At 42.2% G+C, this 25,051-nt stretch overlaps 1 protein-coding gene across 1 annotated transcript; it reads right to left on the minus strand.

The window, feature by feature from the left end:
* Positions 1–3,471: 3,471 nt before the first annotated feature.
* On the minus strand, positions 3,472–3,999 carry LOC134910931 (ribonuclease H-like). The gene has a single exon (XM_063919323.1). The coding sequence runs from the start codon at positions 3,997–3,999 to the stop codon at positions 3,472–3,474; it is 528 nt and encodes a 175-aa protein (XP_063775393.1).
* Positions 4,000–25,051: the final 21,052 nt, after the last annotated feature.

The following is a 25,051-nucleotide window of genomic DNA, read 5'->3' on the forward strand; positions in this document are numbered from 1 at the left end:
GTTACCAGTGTGACTGTGCACCAATAAGGCCAAAGGGTTAATGGTTAAATAAATGCTGCACAGCCTATATTATTTAGGAGCTCTGGGCTTTATGCACCAGCAAAGGTCAGGATTAAATTATATAATGTTGCCCTGGCATTATAGTGTGCTCTCCACCCAGCTTTCTGTGTGAAATGGTGCCTGAATCAGCACTGGAGGACTTATATTGAATCCAAAACATGCAAGATTCAATGCCAGGAAGATGATGTTCTGGAAACCGAGCCTGGCGTGAATACCCGAGCCATGGCTCAGATTCAATCAGAAATCAGAATTTTGTGCAGGTTTGGTTTTCTGAAAAAAGAACCCGCTCACCTCTAGTAACAACCAGGTCTGAGTGTCTAATGAACTAAGGTGAAAAGGAAGACTTTTTATTGCCACTTATCAAAGTGGTGGAAAATCAGATAAAAGGAAGAACTGACTACTGCCTAGCGGTTGTCATTAAGCTAAGCATTCACACACCTTTATTGAAGCATTCACACACCTATCTAGCTGTAAGAATAATAACAGTAGCTGGAGGTGCACTAGGGCACAGAGACCACTGGGTGAATTCGCTGGAATCAAAATGACTGACTCATCAAAATCACTTCTCAGGATAAACTTCCTCTGGGGTGATGTCCAAACTGTTGAAGTGCACCTGCAGGACCCTCTTTCAGAGATGATGTCTTTGACCTAACTCTTACAAACACTGAGGGTCTCTCAGAAGAGATGGGCAGTTGGCTAGGCCATCAGACGGTCATCTCTAGGGGACCCTAGCACCATCCCAGAGTCTACAGTGCATGTGCAGATCTCAAGAAAAATGGCACTGTGGCCATTTTTCCAGTGATTTTCTTACTGCGCATGTGCAAATCACTGGGAAAATGGCGCTGTACCATTTTCCTAGTGATTTTGGCAGCGCTGCAGCTGCACCGCAGTACTCCGGAGGGTATTTTAAATAATGGGTTCAGGATGTGCAGTGTAGGCCCCCCTGGACCCCCAGGGGCCCATGTGCACTGCACACACTGCACCCATTATAAATACGCCAGTGATCAGTTTTATTAAATCTAATAACAGATTGTTAAACCATGCACCAATTAACCCCATCCTGGAGAAGGGATTCCATCCCTCCTTGGCTATGTCTCTAGCTTTTTTCTGTAATTCCTTAACTTTATTTATGTGTGCTTCTATGGGGTCATGTGAGTCCTCAATCCAAGTACAACATTCCTCCCCTATAACAGCACAAGTTCCTCCCTCCAGGGCTAACAAGTAATCAAGAGCCATTCTGTTTTGTAGAATCACCTTCCTAATTTGGGCCATCTCCTCATTGATAGCATGGATGGCACTTGTGGTCTCATGAATTATCTCATCCATAATATTCGCATATTTATTTAACTTGTTTGCTAATTCATTTCCCCAGCCTGTTCAGGCAGGGAACCACATCCAGGCTTTATCTGCTGCAGTAAACAATTCTCTCTTGTATCAAGTCTCTCTAGGGTCTGTTTCTATCATATTGGTAAAAGATATTTGCACATTGTCTTATGGCTGGTACAACTCTTCCTATAGTGCAGTTCCCCCATGCTCCCATAGGAAGCCATGAGTAGGCCCTATTGCCACAAATATAGTATAGCCCTTGCTTTAATACCCTAGGGATTATCTTACCATGGTTTCCCAACCAGTTATGAATCTATACCATATTATTGTGCACTTGGGTTTTACAATCCCAATCATCCGCATCCATCTGGTCAGGACAGACAATACCTAGGGGTACAAAGAGCTTTCATATTTGCACACCAACATTGATTGTTACAGTTACCATTCACCTTGTCACATGTTGTTTCATTGTATTCCATGTTAAACATTAAGGCAGCATTTTTACAATTTGTTTCTCCAACGTATACCTTAGGTAAGTTGGCTAGGTGACCTTTTAGTTTGGCCACATATTTAACGTACATAGGCCCTATACACATAGTGGGTGGACAGATTATACCAGCAATTTCTAAATATATTCCTAGGTCTGAAAGAGAATTGTGAGCAGTGTGATTTATGTCTATTTCAACATTATAGTGATAATCTGTGAGGTTAAGATTGTTCATTGATATAGGGATACCAATCATAGGGATTCCTTTATGGTTTGCAGGAACCATAAGTACAGCTCCAACAGTCAGTGGCATTCAGCTCACTAGCCATCTGCTGATGTAGGAGCCATATAGAGTACTTTTGTTTTTCTCCTTTCACCTGCACACAATGATATAAGGCACAAATAAGAAGGCAGAAAAACAAGCATATCTTAACAGTCCATTCAGTCCTCTTCTTCCTGAGAGGTCTCATCCTTTTGAGACCAGTTTGCATCATTGACCTGAAAGTTAATTTTCTTACAGTGAGAAACGTGTATCCAGTTGGGCTCCCCTTCTACCTTGACTGAGGTAGCTGTGGTCAGTAGCACCTGGTATAGGCCATCAAATCGAGGTTCCAGATGTTTTCTGATGTGTCTTTTTGTTAGCACCCATTCTCCAGGTTGTAGGTGGTGGGTTCCATATGTGTCTTGTGGATCTGGTAAAGAAGAAAACACTTTGCCATGCAAATTAGTCAGTTGCGTATGAAGCTGAACAATGTAGTCAGTAAGAGAAGAATACTGTCCATGCAATTCTTGTGGAAAGAAAAGGCCTGTTAGTGGTGACCTGCCAAACAGTATCTCAAATGGTGAAAGTCCATGTAATCCCTTTAGGGTATGCCTCATTGCAAAAAGAGCTACTGGTAAAGCTTGTACCCATGTAAGCTTTGTTTGCTCACAGATCCTAGCCATTTTGTTTTTTAAGATGCTATTTGCTCTCTCAACCTTTGCTGACGTCTGTAGTCAATACGGAGTGTGTAGGTGCTGGTTAGTTTGTAACCCTTTCAATACCTCTACAAATACTTGTCCTGTAAAGTGAGCCCCCCTGTCAAATTCAAATGTTTCAGGTAGGCCATACCTGCACACAATTTCTGATATCAATTTCTTTGCAGTTACTGCGGACGTTGCTTTAGCAACAGGCCACACCTCTATCCATAAGGAGAACATGTCAATGCATACTAGGACATATTCATAGACACCACATTTTGGTAGTTGGATATAGTCTATCTGCAACCTTTGAAACGGGTAGTCAGGTGTTACAAAGTGTTTCATATCTACCTTAGTTGTTTTGCCTGGATTGTGTTTAGCACAAATTATACATTTCTTACTCCATTCTGTTGCAAATTGTGGAACACCCAGTGCAAACTAAAATTTATTGACACTAGCAATCATTCCCCCCTTGGAAACATGTGAAGGGAGATGGGACAGATTTGCTAGAATAGGATACAGGGATGGAGGTGCACACAATCAACCATCCTCATGTTTTCAAACATCATTTATCTGTTTGCAACTGGCCTTCCTCCATTTGCCAAGTGTTTGGGGACCTGCCTGACTTTGCAGGGTCATTAGAGTATCCATTGACATTCTGTATCTTTTGAGGACTCTTGTAGAAGCAGTAAGGCTGCCTGCCTGGCCGCTACATCTGCTTGCTGATGTGCCTGCCACTTGATAACGGCTATGGCTTTAGGTAACTTTACCTTCTCTAAAAGGTCCTGAATCAGGTCTGCATGTTTTACAACTTTCCCAAAAGATGTCATGAAGCTTCTGTGTTCCCACAGGAAACCCAAATCATATACATTTCTGTAAACATAGCAGGAGTCTGTATATATGTTTACAGTCTTTCCCTCTGCCAGTTCACATGCCTTGATCAGGGCAATCAATTTTGTACTTTGGCCAGAATTTACACCAGGATCAAGTGTCTCAGAGTACAAAACAGAGGTGTCATCTGCTATAGTGAAACCTGCAGCAAACCCGCCCTCTGGCTTTTGTAGTCTGGACCCGTCCACATAGAGGGTCATTTCTGCATTTGGAATGGGCTCATCCAGAACAAGACTGGGGGGTGAAGAAGAGTTCCACCTCCTGCTCACAATCATGCTCTGGACTTTGCCCACTCCCCCTTTCATGGAGAGGCAAAAGGGTGGCTTGGTTTAGTACATTGCACTGAAGTATGGTGATGTTGGATGGCGCAAGCAGAGAAATTTCATATTTGGTCAGTCTGGCAGCAGAAAGGTGCCTTTGAGGACTGCTTGCACAGCATGGGGAACCATGAGAAATAGCCAATTCCCCAGGACAGTGTCGGCAGTCTTTGCAACTAGCAGGGCTGCCACTGCGACTGACTTTACGCATGTGGCACCTGCTGAAATCACTGCGTCCAGTTTGGTACTGAAGTACCCTACTGGCTTCTGTTTCCTCCATGCTTTTGAGTAATTACTCCCAAAGCCTGTCCCTCCTGTTCATGGCAGAACAGGCTGAATGACTTAGTATAGCTTGGAAGTGTGAGTGAAGGGGCACTAAGTATAGCCACCTTCAACTGGTCCGTGGCCTGTTTTCCTTCCTCGGACAACTCTATGAATCCAGCTTGGGTGGTCAGAGCATATGAGGGAGCAGCGAGTTGAGACATGTTTGGTATCCATTGTCTACAATACCCAACTAATCCCAAAAAGGCTCTGATTTGTTTGCCACTCTGTGGGTATGGCACATTATGTATTAATAAGAGTGTCCACAGTTACGTGTTTAGAGCCTTTTGAAATACAGTGGCCTAAGAAAATTACCTTTTCCTGGCAAAATTGTAGCCTGCTGGAGGATGCTTTGCATCCTTCAACACTCAAGTGGGAAAGTAGAGAAGTGGATGCACTGCTCCTTTGAGGTGCCTATCAGCAGGAGGTCATCAACATACTGTACAATAGTGACCCCTGCTGGCAATTGTCACCTATCCAGGACTTGTTTCATCACCTGACCAAATTCAGACGGCAAAGAGACCATTCCTTGTGGCAACCAAGTCCAAGCATACTGCTGTCCCTCAAAAGTGAAGGCAAACAGGTACTGGGAGTCTGGGAGCACAGGCACACTAAAGAAGGCATCAACCAAATCTATCACAATAAACCAGGAGGCATCTGGTGGAATCTTTCCTAGATTGGTGTGAGGGTTTGGAATGAGCGGGGCATCCTTCTGAATAATTTTATATACTGCCCATATGTCTTGGCATACATGGAACTGGCCTGGTTTCCCATGCTTGACCATCAGGTATAGGGGTGTATTGACTGGGTATTTTATAGGAACCAGGATCCCATGGTCCACAAAGGTTTTGATTTTATTTCACACCCCATTAATTTGCTTCATACTAAGGGGGTACTGAGGAACCCTAGGCAACTTATCTCCAGGTCTGAGCTTGATGACCACTGGGACTGCCTGTTTGATCAGGCCCACTGGTCCACCTTTAAAAGCCCATACCTCTTGGGGTACATCCCTCAGGTCAGGAGGGATTTCCTGGCCTAGAGGATGCTGAACTGCCATCAGAGGGACCAGACTTTCTAGGGTATTATGGTCTTCTGATCCCTCAGATGTAGTCACAATTGGTCCATCCTCTGAATATTTGCCTTTAACTTCATCAGTGCATCTCTTCCCAGCAAATTGCAAGGGACACTGTCACTGAGAACATAGGAGAGGGAGGTGCTGACTGGACCTATTTTTACAGGAGTCTCCACAGTCTCTCTCAGTGTGATGGGTTTACCCTCCAGTTCTACAGCATCTATTAGTCCAGAATTTTTTAAATTTGGGGCTTCAGAACTTTTGAGAACACTATGGGCTGCTCCACTGAGTAAAATGTCATTTCAGAGAGGATCAAGTGGACAAAGGCATCACCCCACCTACTCTCCAAGATGACTGGTAACACTGGAAGCCCTCCCTGTCAGGTGCTATCCTGCACCCCCTTTTTTGGAGCTGGACAATTTCTTGCAATATAGCTCTGTTTACCACAATTGTAGCACTTCACATTTCTGTGCTCCCAATTGTTTCTCCCCCTGAAATTACCCCTCTGGGGGTTGCCGGGTGTGTCAACTACCATCACCCTCTGGACCTTTTTCTCCTGCAATTCCTGTATATTTCTCTTGATTGAGCCAACTAGAGACTCATTAGTGCCGGGACTGATTTGTCTTGCCAGTCAGCATGGGCCGAAAACAGCTTATCATGTATCTCCTTATTAAGTCCTGAGACTAATGTGGCAATCAGCATCTTTCCCAAACCTTGGTCTTCTAAATCTCCTCCTGCTTCTTCTACTGCCAGCCTAAATCTCTCAAAATAATCCTCCAACGGTTTTTAACCTTTTGCTGAATATTAGTCATTTGTCATTTGGACCCAGGACTGTAGGGGAAAGACTTCTCTAATTTTTTCCCTTATGTGTGTAACATATCCTAATACCCTTTGGGGGGTTTTCTGTCATTCTAATGGGTTCAATGGTAGGGTGAGTTTGGTACAAATAGCGGCAGTATCGATCCAATCAGCTACTGATTTTATTATCTGTAGCAGGTCTCTCTATGTGGGACTGTAACTGACCGCAATATTATGCAGTTCATTTGCAAACCCATATGGATTGTTTCGTGGCTTAGGGATAGATGAAAGGAATCCTCTCATCTCCCCATGTGTCCACGGGACATGTTGTGTAACTCTCCGATCTGCCTGTCCATTTGTACCAGGAATTAATTGCTCTATATCTGGGCAGGCTGAGGCTTGAGGCAAGCGATATTCCTCAGCCATTTCATCTATCTTCACACAAAACCCTTCCTCCTTTGGATCAGATATATTTTGCCAAGAGGTGTGGATAGAGTGAGGAGGTGTGTACTTTGGGGCAATAGCCCGGACCTGGGGTTCCACATATCTGGGGGTTGGGGGAGCACTTGAAGAGATGCCAGGGATTATTATGGATGTTATGTCTCCAGTGAGGTACATTGCCTTGAAGCTAGGGGGCTTCTCTGGTTTTGTCTCATCATATTGGAGTCCCATGGTACTTAAGTGAGAGGTCTCCATGGTGACTGCAGTGAGTTCTATTAAAGATACTGCAAGTTGTTCTATCTCCTCTCCCTCTTCCCCATCTGACTGTACCTCCCCTCCTTGCCCATTTGCCATATTTCTTATTCATCTCCTCCTGTGGGATACGATGAGCCTAAGGACTTCCATTACTCTGATTTGGTGATTAGCCAAATCCGCGTTTGCTGTTACTGTTTCTCATAGCCCGGCTATGGTGGAGGGGATTCTTACACCCCTCTCTAAGTTTTTCATAGCACTATATTCTATGGCTATTGGCTGTTAGGTGAAGTCCCACACAGCAAATCCCCACTTTTGGTCCCCCAAAATTTTCCAACAGAGCCAAATAAAAACAAGCAAGGTGCAGATGCCAAACAATACTTGCCCTCTAATGTCACCTATGTCAAACCATGCAAGCAAGGGATTATCTAAGCCAGAAGTATGATTTTTCATGTGGGACAGAGACACAAGTCTGCCGCTTCAGAACACACCCTTCAGTGTAGCGAAAAGCAGACTCAAACCAGTGTACACAGGGCTGTCAGATAGGCCAGGAGGTAATCAGAGATTAGATTGCTCCTGTTCTGAGGGGAGAGCCCCGAAGGGTTGCCCAGGGACCTGTATTGACAAGCGAAGGTAGACTGGCAGAAATTCTTCTCTCACCAACACTTATCCTCCTATGACTTACTTTGTCCATCTGCTATGCAGACAATGTTAGTGACAGTTTACTTGACATACTCAGAAGATAGGAAACATTCGTGTCCAAGGACAATAGGGTCCTCTTACTTTTTACTTCCCTGCCCCCACCATGATCTCTCCGTAGAGGTGCATCTTGGGGCAGTACAATCACTCAGCCATAAAGGGCCTTTTTCATGCTGATGTGGCAATGTGCCAGCATCCACATACACTCACACATGCATATCCAAAATATGTTAGAACACAAAACACAGCTGTTCAGGTTCTTGGGACCTGTACTCCCAACAGTGGGATGGAGGGCCTTAGAATCAGAGGAGGGGAGAGCAGAAAGAGAGACATATGTTCTCACCATTTTTAAATTGCTCTGGTCTGGTCTCCAGTCCTCCGTTCCTGTCCTTATTCCGTTCCAGTCGCTTTCAGGTTCCGGGTTTCGGCACCAAATTGTTGTGGATAAAAAACAACGTGAACTGCTGTTATCAAACTTTATTTTATATTGATAATGGCAGAGTAAGATTACAATAAAGTGACAGTCAACATGTACTTACAAGTAATATTACAGAGTGCTCATTCTGCCCAGAACATGGCAAAGAAAAGCCCTTAATATTGCATACTCCAGAAATTCCTACACCCAAGGCTTGGACCAATCTGAGCAGGCATTGAGCCCAGTTCCTCCTTATCGAACACCATCTGGTCCTTGCTTGGGTACATGCGTACAAAATTCCCCACAGTCAGCAAGGCTAGGATGACTTAGCGAAGTAATGAAGTTCTTGTCACGAACATACATTCCTTGTCACAAACATGTTTTTCATAATATTGCTTTAAGAATTAAATGATATTAAAAGACAGGGCAGAATGCCAGAAATTGCTTAATTTCCTTAACAGAACAAAACAAAACATTGAAAATGAGCAAACCAATACAATGATAAATAAAAAGACAAATGAAGCACTAGATGCAACCCAAAGTAGGTACCATGAAATATTGTTTACATAGCAAATGCAGCAGGGTATAGTTAAATAGTAGAAATAAGTTTAAAAAAGTGGGAGGGGATTTGCCTGAAACTAAATGCTAGAAATGAGGAAAAATAGAGTCAAAGAATAATCTAACAAGAGAATAAAAACAAAACATCTGGAAGGGCACATGAGGAGTGGTGGGTTGGGGAAAGATCTAGTGAAGGTCACCAGAACTGAAGAAATTGGGGCAACTTGGAAGTGATGTAAGCTGTAATCTTCTCCATTGAGGCTAAGTGGCAAATTTTATTGAACACTGGGGAGTGGGGGCGGGAGAAAAGGATTTTTTCAGTGGGAGGCAATAAGACATCTTGCTGTGTTAAAGATTTGGTCTGTCAGTTTGTCCTCACATTTGTCTAGAGAGTTAAAGGGAAGATCGAAAAGAAAGGACCACAAGTTACCAATTATAGGGGAATTTAATACAGAACTAAAATGATCCCCAATTGAACGCCAAAATGGATTTATTTTTGGGTAAGCCCTCCATATGTGAATAAAAGTACCTTGATTCCTATATCCTCTCCAACAAAGGGGAGAGATAGGGCTATAGCTACTATTTAGTCTAGCGGGAACCATATTAGAAAATGTTATAGAAATTTTCTTTGACAAATGTAGATATGGAAGACTGAGCAGTGGGATGAGGCAGGTGAAGAAAGACCTCAATTTTAAAATAAGAAATTTGATATCCCAAGATTTTCCCATAAATTGACAAAATTTCAAAAAGATTCAGAAGGGACAGATGAGGTGAGGAAAGGGTAAGCAATCCATCATCCGTGAATAAAGACATTTTAAACTCCTTTGAGCCTATTTTGATTACTGCAACATCTTGGGAGCAGTGGATCTGAAAATCCATTGTTTCTATAATTAAAGCAAATATTAGGGGGACAATGGGCACCCCTGACAAGTTCCACTGGAGAGAGACAAAGGTTAAGAGAAAACACCATTCACTGAAACATGAACAGAGGGGTGGGAACAGAGTGCACAGATTCCAGCGAGGAAGGCCCCATCAAACCCAAAGTGGAGTAGAGTTTCAAGTATTAAGGACCAGTCAGTTCTGTCAAATGTCTTCTCTGCATCTAAAGAAAGCAGGAGAGAAGGCATCTTAGCAGCACTAACAGAATGGACAAGGTCAATGACGCATCTGGTAATGTCTTGTGCCTGTTTTCCCAGAATAAAACCAACTTGGTCTCCATATACGAGCTGGGGGATCACCACATTTAAATGGGAAGCCAATATTTTAGAATAGAGTTTAACATCAGTATATAGGGAAATAGGATGGGAGAGGTCACACTGAGTTCTTTACCTTTCTTGTGAATGATAATCATTTTGGCTTCACGATCCTGTCTCGTGAAGGGGTTGGCTTGTAAAATACTATTGAACAGAGAAAACACTTTTTAGTACAATTTATAATAAGAAGCAGTAAAGCCGTCAGGACTGGGTGCATTATGTGATTTCATATGTTTAAAAGCTGAGCTAATCTTCTGTTCAGCAATTTCAGCACTCAGTGTCTCCAAATCCTCTAGGGGTAGAGAAGTGGGAGGTGCCACTGGTAGAGAAACTGTTAGATCAGTCAGGAAGAGTGAGAGGCTGAAATGGGACTGGAAAGGTTGTAGAGATTTTCATAGAATTTAAGAAAGGCTTTAGCAATAGATTTTGGGTTGTGAGAGGGTTTATATGAAGGGGCCACAATGGACAGAACATCTTTACATGATGACGTAATGACTTCTTAAGCAACTGAGAGGTGAACAGTTTGTCCGCTTTGTCTCCCTTCTTGTAAAAGGTTTGGTTCAGCCACTGTAAAGACTGTTCCTCTTTAATGGTCATGAGTAGACTCTGACTTTATGGGCGGTATCTAGAGAATGGACTAATGCAGGGTGATCTGTAAGTGATCTGAGTCAGGGCCGCAACAACAGCAGTGTGGGCTCATGGGAAAAGCAATGCACTAGGGCCCCTACCCATCCTCCAATTGTAGGGGTGGGGGGTGCTATCAGCTACAGCTTTGATGTCCCACAGGCGGTAGGGGGTGTTCTATCTTCCGCACAGCATGTAAGAACTGGAGCAGTAATTTCTGATAATTACTTCTTTACTGCACAGATGGTGGGAGATGGGGCAGGAGGGAAAACACTAAACTGTAGATGGGGGCATTGGGCTGAATGAAGGGGCCCTGGTACATGACTTCCAAGGTGATATGGGGTGTTTAATATGTGAGTGGGCTTAAAATTCATAATTTTCCAATGGGAGGGTAGCTTGCTTGACTGCAGATATCTCCAGTTCCTGGAAATAGATTTTTTAGCTTTTGGACTTAGCTTAGAGACTTCTAGAGAGTCCCACCTTCCAGAAGATATTGGGGACTTTAGGATCAGTGCAGTGTTCAGGAGACAGAGCAATCTACCAATGAAAAAAATAAAATTGCATACCAGGTGTGTGGAGCTGGAGCAGGGACCAGCTGCTGGAAGGCTGATATCTCTGTTTCCGGGTATAGTAGAGACAAGCTGCTAGTATCACCGCAAGTGTTGAGTCCCAGCTTTTGAAGTATATCCTCAGAAAAACTCTATGTCAGACAGAACCCAAGATATCTGGCTGAAAAAAGCAATTACCAGGCTCAGATGGGGACCACTGATTTGAAGTAAGATCTCTCCGGTTCCCCAGGGCTGATTTTAAAAATTCTGATACCCCTGGAAAAAGGGGACCCTCAGCTATCAGCCAAGTGCCTTTATACTCTAGGGCAGGGGTGTCCAACCTTTCACCTTCCCTGGGCCACATTAGAAGATGAAAATTTGGTTTGGGCCGCACATAAAATAAAATAACAGTAACGATACCTGATCATCCAAAAAAAACATATAAAACATAGTTAACATATTAAACTTACTTGGAAATGAAGTTAGTGAGATGTTTGACATTGTTTCTCAGCCACCGGAACCGAATCCAAAACCAAAACACAAAACCCGAAAAATTTCCGGTGCACATCACTACTTAATATACAGTGATGTTTGAGGCTTTTAAAATACAATTCTGTAGGTGGCAGGCCTTACGGGACAGGTTGTGCAGGAAGATGCGCAGTTAAAGGCTGAAAACAAATAAAATCACATTATTTATAGGACAAACCACAGAGAAACAACAGGAGAGGCTGCAGTAGGGGATTGGAAAGGGCAAAAGAGGACACACATTTATATTCCAGTCGGGACTGCTATTTTGTTTGTTTTTTTTCCTCTCTCCCTTCAACGTATACTGTTTCACTAGGGGAGACCACTGCTATTTTCTCAATGAATGTAACAAGTTTACTTAATAGAAATGAAACCAGCTGAGTCTTTTGTTCATTAACATAAGAAAAACTCTTAAACATTCAATAAAGATTTGTCCTGATTTGTGCTTATTGTAAAGAGAAAAAAACTACATTTGAAATGTAAGCCCCTCCTGCCCCTCCTGCCCGGACTCCCTTACAGAGAATTGTGCCTTGCAGCTGATGGCCTGAATGCTTTTATTTCAGAAGGGGGAAGTCCTCTCGTAGAGCCTGAAGTGTTGCCCAGTCTTGTATGGAGTGAAAGGAAGGGGGTTTGGCAAGGACACCATGTACCGGTAGCAGCCCACAGCACGCACCTACTTTTTTTAGCCAGGATTTGCTAGTTTAGCCGCGGCCGCCGGCGCCAGAGACTCCCGCCTCCAGCTCCGTGCTCTCTCTAGCCGGGTGCACGCGTGTGATGTCACATGCACGTGCGACGTCATGACGTCACACGCGCTATGTGCCTGCGCCCGCATCCCGGAAGCATAGAGAGCCGCGTCTAGTGCTGCTGGCTCTCCAAACTTGAAACTTTAGAAAACTTTAGAACAGAATTTCTTAAAAAATAAAAAATTGCACTGGGCAGCATTACTAGCCGACCTGGGCCGCATGCGGCCCGCGGGCCGCGGGTTGGACAAGCCTGCTCTAGGGCCTTTGGGCAACTGTCCATTGAGCCCATACGAATAGACAGCCATGGTCTGAGCATGAATTTCTTAGCATGGGCTGAAGTGGGGATGAGGTGGCCATGTATGATAGCCTTTTGGGCATCCCATAGCAACATTGGGTATATGGAAGGAGAGGCATTAGCATTATAATGATGCATTACTTTGGTTTCTATCATGGCTTTAGCCCAAGGGTCACGGAAGGCTCTGTCATTGAAAATGCCAGGTATGGGGGGGGGGGGGGTGCGGTCAATTTACCTACAATCAAAATCCGGATGGTCAAAATACCGACATTTAAAATACCGACAAAGTCAAAATACCAATATTTAAAATGTCGACAGGGCAAAAAAGTCGAGATGAGTTTTTCACAACATTTTCATTGAAACCGACTTGTTCATACTTCAGCATCTCAGTTGACCCACAGGGGGAATATAATAGTGTGCTGAGCGCAGTGAGGAACCATACCTGAAGTATGGCGAGCGTAGCGAGGCAAGCGAGGGGATGTGATACAGTTATACTGTGTCCATGATGACCTGTGTCGACATACACACCAACAAAATGGGGAAAAACTTGTATCGATTTTTTGACCTGTCAACATTTTAAATGTCGGTATTTTGACATTGTCGGTATTTTAAATGTTGGGATTTTGACCATGTCAGGATTTTTACCTTGTCGTTATTTTGACCATCGGTCAATTGTTGTTGGTATTTTGATTATAGGAATTTCATAGTAAACCTAGTACAGGGGAGCCAAGAAAGTGGTGAGCTGACAACATCCACTGTTACTGGTAATTGGGGTAATGGATGCATTGATAATAGCCTGGGCAGGTCCTGAGCTCACAAATATCATGTCAATCATAGTATGTACATCATGCAGTGCCGAATAAAAGTGTAATCCCCAGCTGTAGGTTGGTGTACACGCAAAGAATCAAATAACATGATTTGAGAAAGGAGAAGAGAGAGGGCCTTAGAATTAGCAGAGGCTACACTAGCGAGGGAAGTGGTGTGGGCTTAGATCAGATAAGATGGTTATCAAGAGTGGTATTGAAAGAATAGTGGACATTATTTAAGTCACCCACTAAAATCAGGTATCTCCCCCTGGATACCGGACATTAGTAGTGGGTGTAAAAGCAAGATGACTAGCGAACAGAATCGCTACCACTTTTTTCTTGCGGGCAGGGTCACAGGCATGATGGACATGTGGATAGCATTTGGACTGCAATTCCATATGGTGCGAACCAGAGAAGTGCATTTCTTGTAGGAATGTGATATCGCATTTCGAATGCTTTAAGGTATGAAACAGGGTAGATCTCTTTCGGGGACTATTCAGACCTTTAGTATTGAGGGACAGCAGTTTAAGACCTATGAGGGTTAGTCAAGAAATGAAAGTAAAACATGAGCCATCAGCAGAGCAGGCAACTCCAAAGAAAAAGAAAAGTTAAGAGAAAAGGAAGCATAGACAGGCAGGAAGGTTGTAGGCAGGGTCGACGCTGACAGAATGAAGAAAAACCTGTCAGTGTGGTCAGACTCATGGGTAAGGAAGACCAGTAGGTCTAGGGCATCTGATGTCATTCACAAGGAACGAAAGAGGATATAGGCCAAGCTCAAGCCAGAGACAGATTGTGGAGGATGTGAGTGGTATGAGGGAAGGGTATGGTCCCGAGTAGCAGATGGAACACTGGAAATATACACATAAAAAGGTAGCTAACAATGTGGGAGGGAGGGGGGATCAACTAAAGAAAATAACTGTAGAAAATAATAAGAGAGAGACAAACTGAACAAAGCTATAAACTGTGGAAAATAAACTGGCAGCAAGACAATAAAAAAACAAATGAAGAGGATATGGTGAGTGCCCTGGAGCCTCCATTGGGAGGAAGGAAGTTGAACACCTCGACTGGTGGTCGAGTGGCAAAGTGGGCCAGGTCAGGCCTCAATAAAGATTAAATTCTTCCAATTTCAAAAGGATTTAAAACTATTTGTTTTAAAATAAAAAAGAATATAAAATTTTTTAAGAAATAACTGTTTGTTCTTTTTAAAAATAAATCAGCTGGTTTTCTGTGGGCTGCCCCTACTATAAAATAAGAGTAATGTGAAACTTCTATTCAGGGAAAGTTTTACTGTAGAAATACAGTGGATCAGAAAGAGTTCATGGCCAACCCATTGGATTATAGGTGTTTGCAGGGTCTGACTGTGGTGGAGGTATGTGACCCAGGCCCCCATCTATCATCTGAAGCTACAGGTGACCGACCCTCGGGCCCAGCTCTCAGCTTCTTTATCCTCCTAAAGACTAGTCATGATCATGCCATTGTGGAAAAGGTGGGTCAGTACTCAGTGGAGAGTGCATGGTGTGGTCTGAAGGGTAATAGAATGCTCTTCTGCCTGTCATATTATACCATTAACAGATTCTAAAATGAGCAGTGTCCAATTAGCAAGGAGTTTACTCACGGTGTGAGTAAATGTGGCTGTATGCTGTACTTACAGCAGGGCTGCATTAAAAAAACTGCAAGTTCGGGGTTAGATCAGACCGCAAAGGGAGCCGAATTGCAGCGCCATTTATGGCATTTCTATGCCATTGCAGGGGCAACTTTCCCCTTTTGCAGCTAATTGGATTGCCTTGAAGTGACATGTCACTCTTTTGAGCATGCACATTTCAGTTGTATTTGAAAATTTAGCAATTTGCTTTTCCAGTGATAGTATAATGAAGTGGGCACATACTCTCAAGTAGGTGTCCTATGTACTTCTTTTTATGCAACAGTGATTTATGGGAAACGGGTTATCTATAGAAAATGATTTATTTAATAAACCAAAAAATACAGTTATACTTTGGAAAGGGTGTTGTATTCTTTATTTAATATCACAATAACTATGAGACCCATTTTGCTCTTTTTAAGGGACAAATTTACACCTTGAACTATTAAGTATAACCACAATGTATGCAGTGAGGTCTTCTTTTTGAAGGCAAAAGCATTGGTTTCCAAATGATGAAATGTGCCCCATTATCCAATGCCATATTCAGATGTTGTTAGCCCATAGTAACCAATGGGCTACTTATCACATTCATTTGTGTAGCTAATCCTCTGGATCCCTCCTTGCAATTGCTACTGGCACATGTGCAGCCTGATGGCGTACACGCCATGATGTTAGGATCACTAGGTATGTACCTGGAAATAAAAGGATATCAGTAACTATCACTTTGTTTCTAACACTCATTCAAGCTTGTGTCTCATACTGAACCCATCTTTCTTAGATCATTTTTGAGCAATTCTTGTGCACTAGAGCAGGTATTAAAAATGTTCCAACTAGTAGTTAAGGAAGCTTCTTTTTTTTTACCAATAGTTCAATAGGGCCCTTCTATATGTGGTTTGTATTGCAATAGCAAACTATAAAAATGTGGATAATGACACAAGCTTGAATAAGTGTGTCGGCATTTTGATGTCGGTATTCTGGCGGCAAGTTGAGATTCCTGCGTCGGTATTTGGGATCCCACCCAGCGGCATTTTAACTGCGTCCCCTGTAAATTCCGAGGTAAACTTGAAGAAAACATTAAACTAAAAGAAAAACAATGAGAGAACTGCTTATACCTTACAGAGCACAAATGTGTCTCTTCTCCTCACCAAATCAGAGCAGTTGCCGCATTGCTATGGCTTACTATACAGCATGCATTATATAAAACTAATCTAGTTGTTTGTCAAATAGCTTATTTTATTTATTTACACCAGACACATGGTAAAACAACACAATCCTGTGATATGGGACCATGCACAATTATTGAAGAGGTGAAAGGAGATGGGGAAAATGTAACAAGGTTTTTGTGTGAACTAATTGCATGAGAATACATTAGAAAGGATGCCCTGCATGGGTTTTATGTTTCCACAAAAAGGTCAGTCTGCATTGTGGCTGAATAGTGAGATAGGAGACCGTACCAGCACAATATCCATAGAGAGACTGGAGGATGCATTTACTCATGTTCATTAGCATTATCTGATTGTAACAGAATAGCCAGCCTCTAGGAGATCCTGGAGAGTGACTGTGTACAGTACATGTAATGGGAAAGTCGTAGAAAACCAAAGATTGGGTATTTGAGACTTGGTTGAAGTCAAAGTGCATATTTTTCCATGTACAGGGTAGATGGTCTATCTACTTACAAAGGGGTAACAGTGTGTTTAATTCGCAGTGTATAGTCAGCGAGTAGAAGATTATGTAAAGATCTCTGAATCTCATACTGTTTGGTGGTTTACTGCAGACGTATTTGTGATTTGGATAATAGTTATACTTTTTCAACTGATTTCTTATTTTCGGTTGTATCAGAAGTTTGTAAACTAAAATGTACTATGGATTTAAAAAGTGATTACAAATTTCTAACAATTCCATTAATCAGATAACCCTCTAAAGAACAACTGTTCTATACTTACATTGTGAGATGAATGTATTTGTCACAGCAAACTTTTTAATGGCTGCTGTAGATAAGAAGTAATAAGCTATATACATTTTAATTCCATCCCCACGACAATCATAATATCACTGCAGCTTGAAAAATGACACTTAACTTGGCTTTAGCCCAATTGTTACTTTTTATTTGCGTTGTACATTTGCCCAAGGCATGCACTTGTTTATTTATCTCATTGTAAAGGCACTATACTATACAAATGGTGTTTTCACACTTCATAGCAACCTAAAGCAAGCAAAGAGGGGTGCTATATTGAGTATATCATGTGAGCAATGTTTATACAAGGGGGGAATGTAGTAGCCAGCGAGAAACACTATGGGGGTAATTCTGAGTTGATCGCAGCAGCAAGTTTGTTAGCAATTGGGCAAAACCATGTGCACTGCATGGGGGGGCAGATATAACATTTGCAGAGAGAGTTAGATTTGGGTGGGTTATTTTGTTTCTGTGCAGGGTAAATACTGGCTGCTTTATTTTTACACTGCAATTTAGATTTCAGTTTGAATACACCCCACCCAAATCTAACGCTCTCTGCACATGTTACATCTGCCCCAACTGCAGTGCACATGGTTTTGCCCAACTGCTAACAAATTTGCTGCTGTGATCAACTCAGAATTAGGCCCTATGGGGGTAATTCCAAGTTGATCGCAGCAGGAATTTTGTTAGCAGTTGGGCAAAATCATGTGCACTGCAGGGAGGGGGGGGGGGCAGATATAACATGTGCAGAGAGAGTTAGACTTGGGTGGGGTGTGTTCAATCTGCAATCTAATTTGCAGTGTAAAAATAAAGCAGCCAGTGTTTACCCTGCGCAGAAACAAAATAACCCACCCAAATCTTACTCTCTCTACACATGTTATATCTGCCTCCCCTGCAGTGCACATGGTTTTGCCCAACTGCTAACAAAAATCCTGCTGCGATCAACTTGTAATTACCCCCTATGTGCACAACTTTGTGCGAGTTTTCCCAAATTGGTATATGTATTGGTAGAAAATAAATCTGGAAAAAGAAGCGTGTGGTGTATACTGTAGGTTTCTCCAGTGAAACAATATCTGAATATGAAAATGTTCGCACCCTGTAGTATATATATATATATATATATATATATATATTTATTTATTTATTGAATTATTGCATGATAGAGGAAGGCTTTTTAATTTATTGTTTACTTTGTTGACAAAGTAGAATACAGACTTCATCTATTATTTCTTTTTATTTCCAATCTTAGTTTTATTCAGTGACATTTGCTGCACTTACAAATACTATAAAGAGCCTTAGTAAAATACAAATGAATATTACTTGTCCTGTTGGTAAAATAGTGTATAATTACTTGCTTCTTGAAACAGCAACTGTACTGTTTTCTTTTTTTGTTTGAGTAAAAATCAGTGTCTTCTCATTGTGCAAGCATGCATAAGAATGTCACAGTGCACTCCTGACAGTAGGCTTCATGCTTGTGTGTTGTACACCAGGGTGGTGAAGGTGAATTGGATGTGTTGAGTACAACTTGGAAGTACCTGGTTCTTTGTTATTTTCTTACTTGAGATACTCTCTTTCTGTACCACACCCTGGCAGAGAGGTAAGGACAGTACCCACATCAGACACAAAGTAGTATTTTGGTGGAAAGTTAATGAATTATGATATTTATTCTGCAACCAGAATGCCTGCAACACCAGTGCAGTGGATTATGGATAAAGTTACTGTAAATGTATGTAATACATCTTGCATTAAAAGTGTTCACAGGACATTAGTTCAAAAGAGATAAATACAGCTGCATTGTAAAATATTAAAATAAATGCAATAATTATCAGTCTCCAATACACAGTATGATCATTAGCATGTATTATTGTTTATTAACAGAGAAACTCATAGCACTCACTAACCCTGACCGGAAAGTTTTTAGGTGACACCAATGTCCAACATACTGTATAAAAAAAGTAATCAGGGACCTTGTAAGGTAGCAGGTTATAGTGATGTTAAAGCCAGTTGCTGCACAATGAGGCCCTTGTACATTTGCTAGTACAGAAATACAATTCTCATTCATTACAAAATAATTCTTTCAGTAGATCATTTTTTTTAATAAAGTTTGTGGGTCTCAGTAGTCAGTCACAGTAATGGAACTTAGTGTACTGTATGTCTGCACCATTGTTCAATGCCATGCTGTGGTCTCGGTGTCTCACTCTGCTTCGCTCGCCACAGGTTATTATTCCAAATAGTTTGTGACATGGACCCAGGGACTTATGGGAAAGGTCCTCTCCACGAAGGATAACTAGATGCTACCCATCTGCGATGGTCAGAAACTGCCTGGAGATCAGGGCGGGGGGCACACTATGGCCAATAACACTGGGGGGAAAAAAATCACTAGAGGAGGCAACTATCAGATCTGCCACACTGAGGAGGGCAAGACTTAATGCAGTGTCAAGTGACCTATCAAGGAAGTTCCCCGCCACCAATCCAGGAGCAGCCAACATGAAGAAGCTGATGGTCAAAACAGATAAAAATGGCTGCTGGGATTGAGCAAGGGGAGTACAGAGCTCACTCACTCCCTTCCTGTGGACAACATACCCCTCTGCCATGGGACGGAAGCAGATAGTGCCCAACAAGTTTTAGTCTTCTTTTGCAGAGGTTCTGCAACATGTTTTATGTGTTACTTTAGAGAGGGTTAGTGCATTATAGAGGGTTTTAAAAAAAACTGTAGTGCTCTCTGCATATCCTTTCATGGCCAGTCTTACTTTTTAGATACAACTTTCTGACAATCAGGCATGAGTAAAACAATATAATTCCCCCCTTTGTGTGTGATTAGCAGACAGTGTATATAACAGCTGAAAATGCTGTCACCCGAAAGATCTGTTCCTAAAGGCCAGTACTCACTGGCCGATGTCAGAGAGATGTGTGCTGAGCGAACCGCTCAGCACACATCTCTCCCGGCGCTCAGCACAGCGCGATCTGTGCTGAGCGTGCGGGGGGAGACGGGGGGGTGAAGTGAGCGACCCGCTAGATTGGCCTGCATGCAGGCCAATCTAGCAGCAGCGATAGCGATGCGCGGGGCTGCGCATCGCTATCGCTGAGGGGGCTACACACGGAGCGATCGTGCTTAAAATCTAAGCAATCTAGTCAGATTGCTTAGATTTTAAGCAGCGATCGCTCCGTGAGTACCCCCCTTAAGAGTCAGACTCTTCCTCCAAATGCAGTCTCAGCAGTGAAGATGTTTGGATGTCCTGATTTCTGAACCTTGTTTGCTTCTGTTATCTCAGCTCTGCTTCCCCCTGACACACCAGTGGGTTTGTTGAAAGTCTATCACTCTAATCTCTGACACTCTAATTTTTAAGTGTCTTTACTCAGCCCTGATGTCTCCACCTCACTTGATGCCCACCACAGCAGTTCTCGTCACACTTTCCTCAGACCAACTGTCATTTACCAACTGTGGCTCCTCTCCTACCAACTGTCTCAAGCCTTTCAGCTGACCTATCATTGGGCCCCTCTCTGCTTGTGCCTGGGCAGAAAGCACAATGCTGTGCAGCAGCCATAATACCGCAAATATTATAAGTATTACACTTGTCCAAAGACTCATTCAGATCTACTAGTTGGCAGCAACATGTGTTGAGAAATGAAGTTTGTACATCAATAGTAGCGCTCCAAGACCCATGTTAACACTTAACACCACAAGAAAAAACAATTTTTGATTCACCAAAAAAGAAGATATGATATCCTCTATTTGTCTTCACACCAACCGATGGATGTAGATCGTGACTATACACACTGTATGATGAACCTAAAAGACACGTGTTTCCTATTCCTTTTTGTAGGAATTGATAGGATACACTTCAAAAAATGGCAATCATAGTGTAGTAGTCCTTGAAGGTAGGCACATTTGTTTGCTTATAAATTTGCACTTACAAAAACACCATAAGGAATCAGCATATCAAAGTCTCCATAGTGTGTAAACACCTTCATGGACGCTTCTCTTAAAGAAGACGGTCAGCACCAAGGATTGTAAGGAAAGATCTGTAAAACGTGTCCCCTATTCCTCTTGGCATAGGAATTAATGGGAGGCACTTAGAGAGAAACCAATCATAGTGTAGCAGTACTTAAAACGAACACATTTATTTTAAACAGATTTGCACTTACAACAGTATAAACGAAAATTGGCATAAAACAATCTCCAAGGAGCACATCACCATCACTGGGATCTTTTTCTCAGGGGGAATGGAATATCACCAGATGTTTCGGATGAATATGATGAATGAGTTCCGGATGCTCACAATCAACACCAAAAAATCCCTTCCAGCAATCGGATGTGTCCCAGGAATCTAAAAACACAAAGGCCACGCTTAACGCGTTTCGGACGGGATCCGTCCTTCGTCAGAAGGCAAACATGGCAACTAGTTATCAGAAATCCTCAGGTTGCTTGATTATTTTCTAAAATTGTAGACCACTGGTGAACCCAAATAAATATGTTATGTGTAAATTCCTTTGTCAGGATTCTGATTTTGTCTGTCCCCGGCGGGGGCGCTAGTGGGTCAGTGTTGGTGTGACGTAATACACGAGGAGACCGAAGAATAGTCCTGTGCATAGGCGCTGATATTTATTATGTCACAGGGATCACAAAGCAATTGAATAACAGGTGCAGTGGAATGCAAAACCAGAAATAACAGGAAATAAATATTCAAAAGTCACTGGTAACTATGATTGAAACAAACAGAACTCCGGTAATTGTAAAAAGCACACAGTCTCAGTATAACTCAGGATGAAATAACTTTGGAAAAAACGGAACTCTGATAACTGTACAGTCTCTATGAAGCACAAGTCCAGATAGCCTAACGGGCTTAAGCAGGAGACAGTATCTAAGCAAATAGATGTTAACTGCTGAGATGCACAGATGGTAACTGATAATGAGTGCACTGGTAGATAATGATAAAACACCTGAGGAGAGTCTCTTACTGCTGGTGGATTGTGGCTGGAGTTTGTAGTTCCACAGGAACACTGGAACAGGGAGATGACTTGGAGATGCCAGAAATAGAAGACTGCTGGAAACAAAGGATTGAAGACTGGAACCTGGAACTGGAAACTGGAACGGAACTGGAACTGCTGGGACCTGTAGTTCCACAGGTCCAATACACAGGGGTATCTCTGCAGACAGAGGACTGCAAACAGGAGACACCTGTTCACAGAATGTGACGTGTTGTCCAAGGCGATGAGACTGAGCCAGGAACTGGAGTTTATACCCCTTGGTCTGTGATGATTGGATGTTGCATCTCTGTGAGAACACACCCCGCTGGATTGGGTGTTCAGATCAGCTGTGAGTTAGCTGAAGCACTGTGTACTCCAGGCTGCAGTAGACTGAAAACTGGAACTGGAACAGAACTGAACTGCTGGAACCTGTAGTTCCACAGTAGTGATGCGATGGAGAATGCAGATTCCTGACATCCTTTATTTGATGCTAAAATGGTAGCCTGTTAGCAAGTGTTATTAATATAGTCCAGACAATTGTACACAGTATTTTCAAGTACTTGCCTCAATTGTTTTTTATGAAACAATGTGCCTTTACTAATCTAAAGTCACAAGTTGATACTAGGTTTATAGTAGTTGTCCATATTATGGACCAGTCTTCAAATGTGTATTTATGTATTTCTACAATGATTTCATCCTGCTTCTAGAACTAGTTAGAAGAATGACAAAGTCTACCAAAAAAACTACTACATACGTTAAGGACCTTCAGGGGAAAAAATCTTTGTAGCAGCAACACGTGAAAGAGTGCAGCAGTACTATGACAACTAATGCTGACACTCAGTAGAATAAATCCTGATATTAACAATAGCCAAGGATTCAGTGGATAGGGGGAAAGTTTTGTTTTTGTTACAATTGCAACCCCCTTCATGTAATCACAAAGATTTCTTAAAATAAAAAGGAAAACTATGGGGGATATTTACTAAGCAGTGATAAGAGCAGAGAAGTGAGCCAGTGGAAAAATTGCTACATCAACCAATCAGCAGCTCTGTATCATTTTATAGTATGCAAATTATAGATGTTACTTCAGTGCTGATTGGTTGCCATGGGCAACTTCTCCACTGGCTCACTTCTCCGCTCTTATCACTGCTTAGTAAATGTCCCCCTATATTTGGAAACTAAAGTAGTTACTTGACATCTGCAGATATGGGGAACTAGTGTCCTGGCACTGTGTCCAAAGTAGTGAGTATGAGTTCAAAGAAAAATACTGATCATACAGCCACTCCAAGCTGGTGGATAACCACACCAGTGCTCTTGAAGCATATAAGCAAAAGTTTTCTCCAGAACCCGAAGACCAGAAAAGTGCAGTTAAGATAACTGAAGAAGTGTGTTTGTGGTTGCCACCACCTGTTTTAAGATTTACACAGTGACTATTGGGGTTATTCAGAGTTGTCAGCAAACCATTTGGTCAAACCATGTTGCACCGTAGGTGGGGCAGATGTAACATGTGCAGAGAGATTTAGATTTGGGTGGGGTGTGTTCAAACTGAAATCTAATTTGCAGTGTAAAAATATAGCAAAAAATATATTTACCCTGCACAGAAACAATATAACCCACCCAAATCTAAATCTCTCTTTACATATTACATCTGCCCTACCTGCAGTGTAACATGGTTTTAGCCCAATTGCTAACTTTTTTGGTTTGCTAAAAACACTAACAACACTAAATAATCCCTATGTTTTTTCCTTGCAATGTCTCTCCGCAGCTGTATCACACCATAGCTAAACAGAAATGGTCGTCAACAAATTCTGCATTAATGTTGGTAGTTGATAATGATTCTGTCTTTCTACACTTCCCCTCCACCAGGATCAACTGTAATGGTATAAGTGGTTCCCCACAACTCATAGTACCCAGAAACAGCATTGTCACACTCGGTACTTGAACCCAGGTCCTCAAACATTACAGCCAGTTTAAACCATTGCATTTAAGAAATATTTATATATACAGAACCCCCCCTTACAAATCCAGTTTGCCCCTGCTCATTTAGACAGAGCCATCATTCATTTCTGTCATTGTACGTTATTTATTTGTCTCATGATATGCTCATTATATGGCTCTGCATGATATTTTGTTGCTTTATACATAATAAATAATAAAAATAATAACAATACTTAAATACTCTGTTCAATACATTATTTTAGGTTTTCTTCACTGACAGATCTTGCTTATTTGGATCCTGAAATGTAGTGTTTGGAATGCCATGAAATCTTTATTTCAAATTCAAACCGGGGGGTATATTTACCAAGGTCCTGATTTTGACCGATTTGGTGTTTTTTAATCAAAGTGTCATCTCGGGAATTTACTAACCTCAAATCTCGGCAGTGATGAGGGCATTTGTATTTTTTTGGAAGTCAAAGTTTAAAAATACGATTGAATACACCATCGGTCAAATGTGGCTGTTTAGGTATAGAACTCGGTAATTTACTATGCATTCGTATTTGAAATCTCTACCGTGAAAGTGCATTAGCGGCCGTGAAAAAAAGTGATTCTTAAAAAAAGGCAGGAAAAAAATAGACCTGCTTTTGAGAAGCGTGTTTACATGTGTTTCCAATTCTACATTAATCACACCTGCATTTTTAGCCCTTTAAAAGGGACCCAAGCACATTTTACAAATCTCTCACTCTGAAATGGCTGCTGCCATGTGTAGTACTGATTTCTTGTTTGCTGTGGGATACCTGAGACTGCTCCATCAGGCTACAATAAACCAGGGCCAGGAAACTGAACATGGTCAGCAGGTTGTCCAGGTGCCGCGGAGGCTGCGCAGGCCTCGTTTTTTTAGGGGGCGTTTAAACTCAACCGCATTGGCCAATGACCAGGTCATATAGATGTTCCGCCTAAATAGAAACAACATTTTCCATCTGTATGACCTTGTCAAACTGGACCTAGACCCTGAGACAGCCCTCTCTCGCTCTGTCTCAGGCCTGCACAAACTCCTGGCTGTGTTGCACTTTATGCCTACTGGCAGCTTTCAGGCTGTGACTGGCGATGTAATTGGTATCTCACAGCCCACTGTCACATCCCGCGGGCAGCGGCGGCCGCGCTTGC

The sequence above is a fragment of the Pseudophryne corroboree genome, chromosome 4, assembly GCF_028390025.1.
Source record: "Pseudophryne corroboree isolate aPseCor3 chromosome 4, aPseCor3.hap2, whole genome shotgun sequence".
NCBI classification, from domain to species: Eukaryota; Metazoa; Chordata; class Amphibia; order Anura; family Myobatrachidae; genus Pseudophryne; species Pseudophryne corroboree.